Source organism: Hoplias malabaricus, chromosome Y (genome assembly GCF_029633855.1).
Source record: "Hoplias malabaricus isolate fHopMal1 chromosome Y, fHopMal1.hap1, whole genome shotgun sequence".
In the NCBI taxonomy this organism is placed as follows: domain Eukaryota; kingdom Metazoa; phylum Chordata; class Actinopteri; order Characiformes; family Erythrinidae; genus Hoplias; species Hoplias malabaricus.
In genome coordinates, this window is record NC_089820.1 from 23,309,408 (window position 1) to 23,324,298 (window position 14,891).

The 14,891-nt window shown below is 39.7% G+C and overlaps 1 protein-coding gene across 3 annotated transcripts; it reads left to right on the top strand.

Moving 5' to 3' along the window:
* The first annotated feature begins 1,540 nt into the window (after positions 1-1,540).
* LOC136679177 (PR domain zinc finger protein 8-like) lies at positions 1,541-8,423 on the top strand. Of its 3 annotated transcripts, none has more exons than XM_066657548.1 (4): positions 1,541-1,758; positions 5,042-5,266; positions 5,661-5,892; positions 6,551-8,423. In XM_066657548.1, the coding sequence occupies exons 2-4, from the start codon at positions 5,045-5,047 to the stop codon at positions 7,795-7,797; spliced, it is 1,701 nt and encodes a 566-aa protein (XP_066513645.1). In that variant the 5' UTR covers positions 1,541-1,758; positions 5,042-5,044; the 3' UTR covers positions 7,798-8,423. The 3 variants fall into 3 exon arrangements, with proteins under 3 accessions (XP_066513645.1, XP_066513644.1, XP_066513646.1); XM_066657547.1 differs by lacking the exon at positions 1,541-1,758 and adding an exon at positions 2,153-2,229; XM_066657549.1 differs by lacking the exon at positions 1,541-1,758 and adding an exon at positions 4,141-4,243.
* The last annotated feature ends 6,468 nt before the right edge of the window (positions 8,424-14,891 follow it).

Consider the following 14,891-nt stretch of genomic DNA (forward strand, 5'->3'; position numbering starts at 1 on the left):
CATGCTAACTTCTTGGTGTGGACCCCTCTCGCCTTCCCCTCAGGTGTTCATTTAAGATGCGCGTTTCTAAAAAGCAAGCTGTACGTGTAAATCGCCGCAGATTAAATCCAGAACGGAGATTAATTCCAATTTTTCCAGTGATTCAGTTCTATCTGCTCACTGTCGTTACAAACGGAGGGAATGCGGAAGGAGAGATGGGTTTAAAAGGTAGAGAGCCGTTAGGAATAAAACGGTTTTAGAAATACTGAGGTAAAACAAGCTCTCTGTTGACGGACGGTGTCTAGGTTAACTGCAGTGGGTTTAAGGGTACAATAACGACTGTTCTGGGGCCTGTTGAAAACCAAGTATCAATAGTAATAGTCGAAATAGAGCTGCATTTGATGTAATAATCATCATTACATTGTTTTATAGCAAGGTGAATGACTACTGTTAGGCTGCTACAGCTAATTACAATTACTACTCCAAGCCCCCACTTATAATGGTATTACTTATTCAGCCACTACTATTAATATCGTTATTACAAATACAATAATACTAAGGCTAATAATTCTTTACAAAAAAATAGTACTACTAATGCTAACACAGCTACAAGTGCACACTTAGCAACAGTATTTGTAATGCACCCAAGTGCTTACACTTTTAAAACTTTCTGAAGGAACCACTTGCAACATGTTTTCTATCATGGGAAGGAACCATGGTTATTTGGGTCATCATGGTTCTAGATATCAGTGCTATTACACGGCACTGAAGACTGCTCTTGCTACAACAGCACCATAAGTGTTCTTCATGGTATAGAACACTAGATAAAATGCACTAAATAAATATGAAGAGCTGAGACAAAACTCTGTTTGTCAATGTTTAAAGAATGATTTTAACAGCACACATCATCTTGTATATTATTACCAGAAGTAAAATAGTGATTATAAATATGCTACATAAAATGGAGCAATTATATGTTATATATATATATATATATTTATAATATAAATGAAATACATTTTACTTTGACTCATTGGCAATTTCACTGTGGTTGTACAATGACGGAAAAGTTCTTGAATCTTGGGTCTAAAGGAAAGACTTTAGTGACTTTCAGCAGAACAATTAATAATATTGGTTTACCATCCTCATACTGTATGCTCAATCTCAATCACCTACCAATAAAAACAGTGACAGTAATGGGTTCTATCAGCATACACCCATCCATAGAATTAGCATTATTTTCCTTACATTATACAGTAACCAGAAGCTCTGTCCTACATTTGTGTACATTAGATGTGCATCAAAAGCTGTGGACCTGCTACTACACTACACCTCAAAAACTGTTGTAGAAGAGTCGAGGAGCAATATGTGAGCAGTTGTAGTGATCTCTCTCTCTCTCTCTCTCTCTCTCTCTGTGTGTGTGTGTGTGTGCTGGGCTCGGTCAGTAAGGAGTTAAAGGGCGGAGTCGCTGGAGGACACGCCTCATTGGGCAGATTATGCGCAGCAAACAAAACGTGTGTGTGTGAGGCGGAGAGGCCGTCAGTGTGTGTGTGTGATTCAGTCCCATCTGCGCTCCCTCTCTCTCTCTTTCTCTCTCTCTCTCCCCCTCTCTTCTCTCTCCATCGCTCTGTCTCTATCCTATCCTTCTGTGAGTGTGTGTGCGCGCGCGCGTGCGAGATGAACTGACGGAGCCTGGGAGCCCTGCTGGATTATTACTATTCTGATTATCATCATTATCACCATCATCTCCATCACTGTTTTCCACCTTCACTGAAGCAGGTGAGTACGCGCGGTTCCCTGCAGCTGCACGGAGCAGCGGCTTCAGGTTTTCAGGGGCAACTGACACTTCTCTGGGCTTTTGAGAGAGATACGAGTTACGCCTTAAAAGTTGGAATAATAACAAAAGCAGGAGGAGGTTATAAATCTCGCCGAGGTCAGCGGGTTCAGCCTGGGGCTGCGGGGCTCTCCAGTGTTTCCACTATTTTAGCTCAGATGCATATTCATTGGGCTCTTTTGTGTGATTTTGGTCTCGTCTCTGAGAGAGAGAGAGAGAGAGAGAGAGAGAGACTAACAGCTGCCAGAAAGAAAGGGGTGTCCGCTGAACCGGGGCTCTACTGAAAGAGTTAAACAATAATAAAAATAACACTAAGAAGGATTTTTAGCAAAGGAAATCTTCGTAGAGGAAGTGAATCAAAGCTGAAAGGCAGAGGGTCCAACTCGTGTGGAGACTGTGTGGAGTCCGCGGAGATGGTGAGGATGTGAAGTTTTGTCTCCGCGCTACTCTTACAGCATATTAATGTGTTGCGTTTTAGAGGAACGTGTGTGTGTGTGTGTGTGTGGTAGTGTGATTAAATTACCGTCATGAGACCATTCTCCAAGAAAAAAGAAAACTCGACAATAAAAAATGTAATAACTTTAGAGATAAAATTATTATACAATTTATTATTATTATTAAAATTATTGTTATAATTATTATTTATATTATTATTATTATTATTATTAAAATACAAACGAGGTTCATTCTATTTCAATTTCAAAATTAAGAATTGTAAAACAAAATAAATAAAATCCACCCAAAAACAAAACAATGTGGCAATGTGCCTCATTGGAAACTGTCTTACACAGCTTTAATATCCGCCTCCCTCAAGGTTTTTTTAGTAAGGTGTTTTTAGGGGTGGTTCTACAAAGAAACATTAATTGACTGTATTTGACCGTTTCCTTCTGAAATATGTGGCTGTCCTCTAGGGAAAATCTGTCGTAAACGGTCCTCAGTGACATTCAAGTGCTCTCCAAAACTAATTTTTGGTTCTGTACACAACAGAACTACATTTACGGGCCGTGTCCACCACCGAGGGCCATTAAATTAAGGAGTGGGACACTTGATTGTAAACTGCCTGGATTCTTTCAACACTGTGGGAAAAAAAAGTACAAATAAAAGACATCAGATAATATTTTAATATTTAATAAAGCTCCCTTCACAAATTAAACGTCGCTTAAAATCGCTTACAAATTGCAGTATTAAAGCCCCAGCTCCTGTAAGCTCCTAAAGGCGAGCAGTAAGGCAGTGTGCAGGGAGCGCTGGGAATAAATGTGGGATAAAGAGGTTTAGAGCAAAAGAGATTAGAGTCTGGGTGGTTATCAAAGGAGAGGCGTGTGGATTTTTATAAAATTTAGCGTCTGGATGTTAGCCTTCCCTTTATTCGTTTAATAATAAGTTAGGACAGTGAATTACGGACTCTCTCTCTCTCTCTCTCTCTCTCTCTCTCTCTCTCTCTCGTTTTATCAGTGTCTCTGTGCCTCTCTCGGTGTTTTTCTCGGTGTTTCTCAGGCGGAAATCGCACGGTTAGTAAATGTGAGCTGAGGAAAGAGTCATTAACTGTGTGTGCTGCTTTAATTAGTGTGTGTGTGTGTGTGTGTGAGAGAGAGAGAGAGAGAGAGAGAGAGAGAGAGAGAGGTGGATTATGGTAATGAACGCAGCAAATAAAAACACTGGGAGACTTAAAAAAAACAATCCATTTTTTTTAAACGTATAAAATATTTAAAAAAAAAAAGAAAATAAAAAATCTAAATAAAAAATATGAGAAGAAACAGCTGACAATTCAATTATGGATTGTATTATAAACATATTATTATTTTTATGATTATTAATTGTTATTGTTATTATTATTGCTTTGCCGTTTTATTATTTTATTATTGCTGTATAATTTTCTATTATTATTAGAACTAGTAGCTGTAGTAAGATGAATATGTGGCATAATAATTATTGCCATTTTTTACTTTAGTGTTTGTGTATTTTATTCTCACTATTTTAACTTTTTTAGGGGGGGGGGGTTGTTGCTAAGTTACTGTAAGTGCTGTTAAATATTATTAGTAGCAGTAACTATTACTTTTGCATGGTTTCTTTCTATAAATCGTTCACTGTCTCTGTAGCTTACGATAGAAAAAATATGTTTTGTGTAAAAAAAATGTTTTGTTTCTCAGACCCGCTTTAATAGAGCGTTAAAATAATATGAAGCATTATATATAACATAATATGAAAAACGGCATAGTCACATTTAGGGAGTTGAACCTAACAGCCTTTATTTCGTCCCGGAAATACATCACGGGGGATCCGTTCAATCAATAGCTGAGCTGGTTATGCGGGGTCATAAAGGGTTAAAACAGAAATGTACCGTTAATAAGTCAGAGGCCGCTAAAAGTCCGGAGAAATGCTCGGTTACTGCGAAGTTAGTGTTAATCCGAGCACAACTCCTCGAGCTCCCGGGTTAGTGTCGAATTTTATAACGTCACGCCTATCAAAAACTTTTTATCCTATACAAAAAATTGTAAAAAAAAAAAAAAAAAAAAGCTGCGCCCAGAGCAAACCGCAGGGAAAACAGAGAAAACGTTCTTTGAATGTTGGTGCTACATATACAGCCAATTAAAAACATCTTACGTCAGTTAATCAGACTGATAGTCAGAAGGTGAAATGGTCATCTGAGTGTTCACAATTCAGCGCAGACCCGCCGTCTTTAATAAAGAGTTGAACTGAACAAACACAGGGTTAAACGGAGGCTGTGGGCGTGCACTGAAGCACAGCTGGACATAAACGAGCATTGTGGGGTTTTTCAGTGATGAGGATTTTACTAAAGAGGAGCAGTACATGTCTGACGTGCTGAAAGAGGCAGGCTCGTGTGCAAAAATACTAACACCCCTTGTGTGTTTTGTGGATTGTATTAGTGAGCTCACCCTCAAAAGTCACTGTTCCTCTACGACTTGGAATGCATTTATTTGCAGTAAATAAAACATACAATTTCACCATGGGGTTCCCATACATTTGCAGCTGAATCTGGCTATAAATTTTTCTACACTACTTGAACACTCCAGCTGCTCTTTTAACGAATAGGAAAAATAGAAATGTCCCACAAGGCCATGGAATAGATTCTCTTAATTTCAGCCTGCATTCAGATCATTCTGAGATACATTTGGGGGTTGGATGTGTATTAAAATGGACCTTGCTAAAAGACCAGAAGCCACTGATATTAACTTTGACCCTCTCTTCGTCTTGTTCTGTGTGCGGAAGGTGATGATGGAGGAGTGCAGTTCTCAAAAGCTGTTATGGGACGGCGAGGCCAAGGCGATGCAGCAGTGTCTGACGGACATCTTCACCAGCGTCTACACAACCTGCGACATCCCAGAGAATGCAATTTTCGGACCCTGTGTCCTCAGCCACACGTCACTGTACGACAGCATCGCCTTCATCGCCCTCAAAGCCACCGACAAGAGGACTGCACCTTACATATTCAGAGTAAGACCTCATATCCAGATTCACCTCACACTCGGTGTCAGCTCTGAGCACACTTCAGTCCGGCAAAATGAGTTTAACACTGTGGAGAGTGTGCTTCCCTGCAGCTCTGAGAATATACAGTGTGCAAAGGCTTCATCATTCAGCAGCTTTGTTTATAATTAGTCTTTGTTAAATTGTAGCACAAGCATTACATTAAACACATTCTCTGCCTGTTTATGTGATCTCAATACTACAAAGCCTTTGAGAAAACTGGTCCCAAATCAGTGATTATACTGATGTTTATTAATGTGGAAGGCAAATTTGGATTGCCCTGTAACTGAATGAAAAATACAGGGCATACACATTTTACAGCAGTGGGTTTGCCGTTTCAACATTTGTTTCTCGCCGACCGTAGGTGGATACCTCAGCCGCGAACAGTTCCTCTGAGGGTCTAATGTGGCTGCGGCTCGTCCAGTCTGCGCGAGACAGGGAAGAGCAGAACCTAGAGGCCTACGTAAAGAACGGGCAGCTGTTCTACAGGTCGCTCAGGAGAATCGAGAAGGACGAGGAGCTGCTGGTGTGGTATGGAAAAGACCTGATGGAGCTTCTGCTACTGAGCTCCAGCAGAAACCAAGTCAAAGGCAAAGGTACATTCCTGAAAGTTTGTGTTAAATTTTGCTCATAATCTGTGCATTTTAAGAACTAGCTACATTTGCATCTGAGCAAGGATTCATCAAGATGAAGATGTTTTTAGAACAAGCTTAATTATATACAAAAAAAGAAATAGATTCATACACATGCACCACTGGTCTAAGTAGATGAGCAAGCCATGCGTAAAGTTAAAATGCCTTATTAAATTACTCCACAAAAGGGAAGTCAGGACTTGAATGGAATGAACTACTTTTGTTTAGAGGGTGGTACAGAACACGAATTTACATAGTAATTCTCTGAGATCATTGCTGTATCACTGCTACAATCTAATGCTAATATTTGACTGTTTGTTTGTCTAAGCAAAAATACATATCCAATACACAGAAGACATTTTTAATGGCCCATGACCATGACAATGAATACAGACAATGTGGCCTGTATCGTCTAAAAATACAGCAAATAAGAGAAAATGTGCTGAACGATGTTGGAGTTTTGTTCGTTTCCGTTAGAGGCTTCCATTGACCTATTTTTCCTTAGCCGTTTTTAATTTGATGTGAAATTTGGCTGATTATTGCTCATGTGCTTCTCTATTTTTACACACATGCAAATTGTAAATAAATCCCATTAACGTTACTTTAATTTGGGTTCTTCTAGGATCGCCGCCATACCTGTGTCCGGACTGTAGTCAACGGTTCCAGTTTGAGTTTCCTCTCACGGCTCACCTGCGATTCCGCTGCACCAAGAGACTTCAGAGCATGGCCAGCATGGAGGATGAGGCGAAGGAGGCAAGTGAACAAGCCAGCATTCCTCTGACAAGGTCTAGCCCCAAGCACGGCCGCTCGGAGGGCTTCTCCGGCTCCCAGGATGGAAAACCGTCCACAGACTTCCACAACCTCGCCAGAGACTTGGAGAATAACAGGACCAGTCCTCCCAGCGACAAAGAGGCCGAGATCTTGAGTGAGAGCTCGGGAAAGCGCAAGTTCTCTGAAATGGAGGACAGCAGGGGCATGGGACTGTCACAATCCCTGACAAAGTCGAAGGAGGAGCTGGTGAGCTCAGCTCAGCACTACCGTGGCGTGTATGGCCTGGAGGACAGTAGGCGGCCTTTCTCTCCCTCTGCCTCGGACGCACCCGAGGTGAAGCGGAGCGCCTTCACAGAGGTTAAGAAATCACCACAGACCTCAAAGCACGGTGGCAAGAACTCTGAGAACAAGGCAGACTCAGGGCGTCCGAGCGGGAACCTAAGCGAGAAGCATGTGAGCATCCGGCAGGTTCTGAGTGAGACGCAGCTGCCACAGTCACGTATCGAGAGCTCCACGGCAGGAAGCGCCTTCACCTCGGTTCTGCAGCAAGACACCGGGAGTTCAGAGCGTAAGAGTGCCTTCAGCCAGCCCTCGCGCTCCTTTGCACAGCTCTCACCGCTAGTCATGGCACCCAAGATCCTGTCCGCGGTTGACTGCCACCCGGCGGTGGGGGACACTGTCTCGTCTAGCCGACTCTACCAGGCCGACCACTTGGCCGCCAAGATTCAAAGCTCCGAACTGGGCAGTAACTGCCCTGTACCCGGAGCAATGGCCAAGCAGAGCCCCTTCCTGTATGCCACGGCCTTCTGGCCCAAAACATCAGGCCCCATCCAACTGCAGATGCCCTCAGCCCTCACTCTCCTTCCACCATCCTTCACCTCGCTCTGTCTCCCCGCTCAGAACTGGTGCGCAAAGTGCAACGCCTCCTTCCGCATGACCTCAGACCTGGTGTACCACATGCGCTCGCACCACAAAAAGGAGTATGCCATGGAGCCGCTGGTCAAGAGGAGGCGTGAGGAGAAGCTCAAGTGTCCCATCTGCAACGAGTCCTTCAGAGAGCGCCATCACCTCTCCCGCCACATGACATCCCACAACTGACATCTCACGGATTTTTACTCTTTACTCTTCACTTGTCAATGGCTTTGTTTCCCTGTTTTTTGGTTCTTTATTCCAACAAAGGAAACCAATCTGGAGAAATACTCACATATTTGATCTCACTTTCACAAGGACATTTCTACAGCATCCTTTCTTTCAAACGTCATATGAATATTATTATTATTTTATTTTTTTGTGTGTGTTTTTGACTCTAAATTATATTTATCATAAAGAAGCACTTACTATTTGGGTGAAAAACCAAGGAATAATAATAATAACAATGTGTATAATGTACTTTGTATTTTGTACATATTAATGTATAATGTATAGAAATTGAATTGAAATGTAGTTCCATTTCTTGAAAAGAAGGAAAAACAAAAAAAACTATTCACTATTGACTTTTCACGTCTTTAGGCCTATGGGTGAAATCCTGAAAATACCTGAGAATATGATGTTGAACTATATTTAAGAATGCATGTAAATGATAGTTATTGGTTTCAGATTCAGTCTATTCACAACAATGTACATACTTGTTTTCGTTTGAATACAAAGTGTAATATTTTGTGTCGGTGAGGAATAGATTCAGTGTTTCTTCCTTTTTCTGAAATTTACTATTTGATAGTTTATCTAACCATGTTGAATGCATTGACAATAAAAATAGCTTTATTTTCATTGGACTGCGTGATTCATTCGGAAACATTATATAACGTGCCCTTTAAAGTCAGAAAAGGGTTAAACATGATTAGTTACTAAAGGACAGTTTGTTTTAATGTGAGTTTGCTGTGTTTGCAGATTATAAAGGTTTATAAACTAGTTATGTATTGTAATGTTTCACTGAAATGTACTGCAGCTTGATTCATTTATTCAAAATACAGTATAAAAACTAGAATAATAACTGACAGGAGTGGGTGTGTATGGTGATATTTAGTGTAGAGTTACACTGAGTTTATAGTGAATATGCTGTGAATATTAAATGGTGATATTACACAGTTTAAAAGCGTGTTTACAGTATTCTGTGATTTGAGTATGGTGACAGTTGTACTCTTGAGTGTGATATCTGTATCGTAATAGTTATAAACAGTGTACAATGAGTTGGTGATATTTAGTAGTTATACAGAGTGTATGATGGGTACGATGTAGCACAGGGTGATACGACACAGTGTTTAAGGGTTTACTGTGATACACTTATTGTGATAAGTGTACACTGTTTGTTGAGTGATATCCTGTATGGTGGTAGTTATGCGTTAAGTGTGATATATTGCATGGTTATAGTTGTACACTGTAGTGAGTATGATATACTCTATGAGGATTCTTTTACACTTATTGTGTAATAAGTGATATACTTTATGATGATGGTTCAGTGAGTGTGTAGCCAATGTGATACACTGTATGGTGAAAGTTGTACACTGGGTGTGTAGAGTGTGATAATCTATTGTGATGGTTGCACACTGAGTGTGTAGAGAGTGTGATAAACGATTGTGATAGTTGTACACTGAGTGTGTAGAGAGTGTGATAAACTATTGTGAAGGTTGCACACTGAGTGTGTAGTGAGTGTGATAAAATATTGTGATGATTGCACACTGAGTGTGTAGTGAGTGTGATAAACTATAGTGATGTTTGTACACTGAGTGTGTAGAGAGTGTGATATACTTTATTGTGATAATTATGCACTGAGTATGTAGTGAGTGTGATAAACTCTACCATGATGGTTGTACAGTAAATGTGTAGCGAGTGTGATATATTTTATTGTGATGGACATACACTGAGTGTGTAGAGAGTGTGATAAACTATTGTGATGTTTGTACACTGAGTGTGTAGAGAGTGTGATATACTTTATTGTGAAAGTTGTGCACTGAGTGTGTAGTGAGTGTGATAAACTATAGTGATGTTTGTACACTTAGTATGTAGTGAGTGTGATAAACTCCACGGTGGTTGTACAGTAAGTGTGTAGTGAGTGATATACCGTAATATGAGAGTTGTATACTGCGTGTGTGATTAGTAATGCAGGTTGTTGCAAATGTAGCGTAAGCTGTAGTGAACGTCTGCGACATCCTATAAAATGCGCGAGAGCGCACGAGCAAGACACGCCACGAAGTGCTTCCTCGGACCTCTGAGCGCGCGACTCACCGGAATCTCATTTTCATCGGTAAACAACGGCTACAAGTTCACAAGAAAGAAGAGAAAATGAATGTGTAGTTGACTTAGATGTGTACAAATATATCTACATATACTGAGAGAAAATGTGGCAAAGGACGTTATAATAATAATAATAATTATTATTTTTTTTATTATTAATAGTAGTAGTAGTAGCAGTAGTAGTGTTATATAGTACTAGGCCTACATAATACATATCAATTAAATAGTAAAATTAATAATCAAAAGAAGAATCATAATTTGTAAAACACAATACATAATATATATAGACTGTGTGATAATATAAAGCGTATACAATCATAGAAATGATCTGTCCAGACATTCTGCTCAATTTAAATAGCAATTTTATTATTTTAAAATAGATTTATTATAATTGAATAATTTAATTCAGCTAAAATTCTATATTAAATTTATATTTTTATATTAACTCATTATAAATACTGTACTGACGGTAAATTTACGAGTAACTTAATAGCGATAATAATATTAATAATAATAAAAATAAAAGCAATAAATATTATTTTCATAATACAAGCAATAAAAAAATAATAATAATTATTATTATTATATTATTATTAAAATAATAATAGCAACAACAACAACAACAACAACAACAATAATAATAATAGAAATAAAAGTCTTGTTATAATGCATACCTAATAAATGTCATTAAAATATTTAAAGCTGATAAATAACTTTAATTCTATTAATTCCAGCGGTGTATTCACGATGGTGCGGTGGTGCTAGGTTAATGTACTGATATTTTTAAAAATTTTATGTATTTGTTTCAGAGCTGTTGTTGTTAAAATGGATAAAGACACTGTAACGTGGTCTGCGCTGCTTTATGAAGCTGCTTTAAAGAGAGAGAACTCAACACGAGTCATTTAACCACAAAAATAATATGGCCCTCCAAAACAGAGCTTAATGAAAAGATACATCACAGGCTTCTGCGAGTGTAAAACAGGGTCATAACCCGAGCAGGGGCTCAGTGTAAACAGGACAGGATTTACAGCCACGACGGTCGCTTTATAATCAATAGCTACCAGCATATGACTGTTTTCTTTACATTTTATTACATTCGTATGTCTCTCTCAGGACGAAATGCAAATCATTATTTAGTCTATGGGATGGAAATAGTCTGCAGGGTATGTGTGTGTGTATGTGTGTGTGTGTGTGTGTGTGTGAGAGAGAGAGAGAGAGAGAGAGAGAGAGAGAGAGAGAGAGAGAGAGAGAGAGAGAGAGAGAGAGAGAGAGAAAGAGACTAAAATAGCTCAACAGTGACACCAAGCGTTCACAGTGAGAATTCTCTTCAGAACAGCTTATTAAATTCTACCGTCCGGAGAAACCTGACCCTCACTCTGCATTAGTCCTTACCCAGACGTTAGGAGGCACTCCACATAGCAGCGTTTCTCAGACTATCCCGATAACTTAAACATCCAGTCAGACGTTAAGGTTTGGGATATGTTATTTGCTGAGTTGTGTCCAATGCCGTTTCTACCGGAAGTGAACTTATTGTGAACTCAGGCATATACACTCATAATTGACATTACATAATAAACTTTGATTCTTGGTTCCTATAGCCATCTTTTCTTCAGGCGTTTACTAAGTTGTTCTTTGTAGTTTTTTTTTTCTGCCCATTTTCTCCGGTGACACATTAAGGGTCCCCAGTAAACAAGGAACGTCCCTGGACGTTCAAAATAGGTCTAAAAGTAGTCTGTCCGTCAAGGACATATTTTAAACGTCAATGGACGTCCAAAATCCATCTTAATAAGTTAGTTAAGTGGTGACCAATTGATAACGTCAGTGGACGTCCAAAACGCGTTTTATACAAGTAATTTATTTCGGGACCAATTAATAACGTCAATGGACGTCCAAAATACGTCTAATAGTCGTCTTTTCAATGTCTGTGTTTGGACGTCTTTTCAACTTTCATTTTCAACCTTAAGAGAACGTTGATTAGACGGCAGTCATTACGTTATTTCCACGTTGAATCAACGGCTAAATGTTTACTGGGTCTGGACCCATGACTTTATAAAAATGATTTGTTCTTAACTGGACTGTGCTAAACGCGACCCTGAATTGGATAAGCGGTTAATGAGAATGAATGAATGAATGCATGAATGAACGAATGAATGAATGAATGGACTGTGCTATACTCTTACTGCATGGCTGTTATTTTTCATCAAGCATGTAATAAAAGTACAGAAATGCCTGAAATGCTTTTACTGTGCTCCCTCACAGCTCCACCCTGAGAGCAAGAAGATGGCGGACCACTGTTGGTGACTGAGGGCAAAGTTGGAGGTCCACTAGTGTTTTGCACAGCGTTTTCTGGGCGGATCACTAGTGATTAAACTGAATTTTAGAGAAAAATGCCGCATTTTAGCACTTTTCCATTCACAGTCCAATTTACATTTTTTTTCCTTCATTAGGTTTTTTTTGTTGTTATTCTTTATAAATAAGATTAGTATATAATTTTAATCCAGCACAGTGTCAACATTTTTAGCATTTAATCATTTTATATCAGTTTTATACTCATTATTATATCTCTCAGAGTTGTTGGTAATATTTGTATTAGTTTGTTTTTTACAATAAAAGTCTCTTTGAATGTAAAATCTGTTTGAGGAGATTATAAATGAGTTATATCCTGTACAGGACAGTAATCTGAGTGGCCCCCTGGTGGAACAGCAGTGGTCTACAGTCAGTGGTGTGCCAGCCTTTTTATGCCATCCATCCATCCATCCATCCATTATTTATAACCCTTATCCAGTTCAGGGTCGTGGTGGGTCCAGAGCCTACCTGGAATCATTGGGCGCAAGGCGGGAATACACCCTGGAGGGGGCGCCAGTCCTTCACAAGGCTTTTTATGCCAGTGGACTGATATATGCTTGCTGTCTGGGCAGGGTTTCATAGTCCTGGATTCTAACCAATACAAACTAGTTAAGGATAAGGGAAAGCACTTTTGTAAGTTGCTTTGGATAAGAGAAACTGCTGAATGCTCTAAATGTAAAATGGGTCGGCTCCTTGCTGCACTGTTTTTGAGGCTGTGATATGTTCTTCCTGTGTTTGCGCGGGCTTCTTCCGGGTTCTCCAGTTTCCTTTACTTTAAAAACATTCATAACTCCCAGAGCAATGATTGATGAGGTTTGCAAAGCAGAGCTAAATCCGTAAATATAAGCCAGGTAAAAAAAAAACAAAAACGATGTTTTGAGAGCCCAGTGCTCCCTCTACAGGAGAAATAAGGAACCAGAAACGTTGTCCCAAACAAATTTGCTTGGAACTTAGTCTACATTCAAGACTGAATACAATAACAACAGTCCCAGTCTACAGTCAACAGCATGATGTTTATACAAATGCTGTCCGTAGCTGACGAAGCACTCTGTATTTTTCTGCTGTGAAATAGTTCTCTGGGAAAATGGAGTAAACTCAGCAGGGGAATCTTGATGATCTCCTGGAGCTGTGTTCACCTCTGCTTACAGAGATATTTACTGCCCCCTGTCCCATGCTTTGAGGCTTGGGTCATGGTCTCCTCACTAAGCTCCAGTTACATTTGTCACCGTATCACTCAGCACTCAGGGGTCAGGCCTTCTCGCATGCGACCAATGCGGTCACCCTTGGCCAAACCAGCCGGCCTGCTTCTCATAGTTAGCGCATGATTGTGTCCTATGTTGAACTTCACCTCCATCAATAGCCAAGTTTAAAACACCCCTGCTCCAATTACGTTATTTTGTTGATTTTCACACTGATAGGTCATAGATGTTACCTCTTATAATTCACAGCTTCCAGACCGTCTACATTTAAAGGTCAAGTGTAAAATCATTAGCTTAAAGTGTGTGGACACACTGCTAATCCGGTATATTTTCTGAAATGAAGGGTATTAATAGTTTAAAGCCTTCTCAGAAGAGCCTCCTGTCCATGTTTTCCTGCAGTAACAGCCCCTGCTCTTCTAAGAAGGCTTTATGCTGTATGTTGGAACACTGCAGATTCTGCAGATTTAATAGCATTCAGTCACAGACGGAGATGGAGATCCGTCACTCCAGAGAACACAATTCTTTGTACTCCTCTATCTATAAGTTTGGCAATGAGTATGGTGGCCTCAGACTCATGTACAGCTGCTCCAGGACATTCCATTTTAGCGGTGAATGCTGCAAATACATCCCTGCCATTGCACACGTTTCAGTAGGACCATTACATTTCTATTTAGAGAAAAATAAGTGGATTTTAAACCATTCACAATCCTCTTCTGTAACTGCTCTCCCTGTGTCTGCATGGGTTTCCTCTGGGTGCCACGGTCTAAAAAATATATGGGTTAGGATGAAACAGTTCAAGACAATGAATAAATAAATAATTACTGATAATATAGCCAACAAACATTAAGTATTTATTACAACATGCAGATTAAGATGCACACAATTCTATACTTCCTCTGTTCTTGTTTTGTAACCTCTTGGCAACTCTCTCTCTCTCATTAAAACAGGTCAACACGATCTGAATTAAGAGTGTGTAAAGCTGGATTCCAGTATTAATAGATTCCTCACACTCACAACACTGTGACACCCGAGAGGACCGTGGAGACCATCTGAAGCCAAAAGAGTGATTTACACCCATACATTTCTGATCACTATAGGAAACTTCATTCAGCACTCCGCACACCCAGCTATATTTATATATTACACACTGTACTGCACGCAGACTTCATAACACTTGATATTGTCGGTGTACATTTCCAAATTCGCATCTACACTAGTTTTAAAAAAAGGAAATTCAAAAAGGAAATTAGTTAATTCTGCTGTTTAAAGACACTCCCAGATTTCCAGTTGTTTGAGCTCCATAATAAAAAAGAAAATAAGAAGCATTGCAAAAAATGGGATTTTCACATGTGAGTCTTAGTTCACCACAATCGTTACCACGAAAGGAGGGGGGGTGCCTCTCCTCGCAACCAGGTC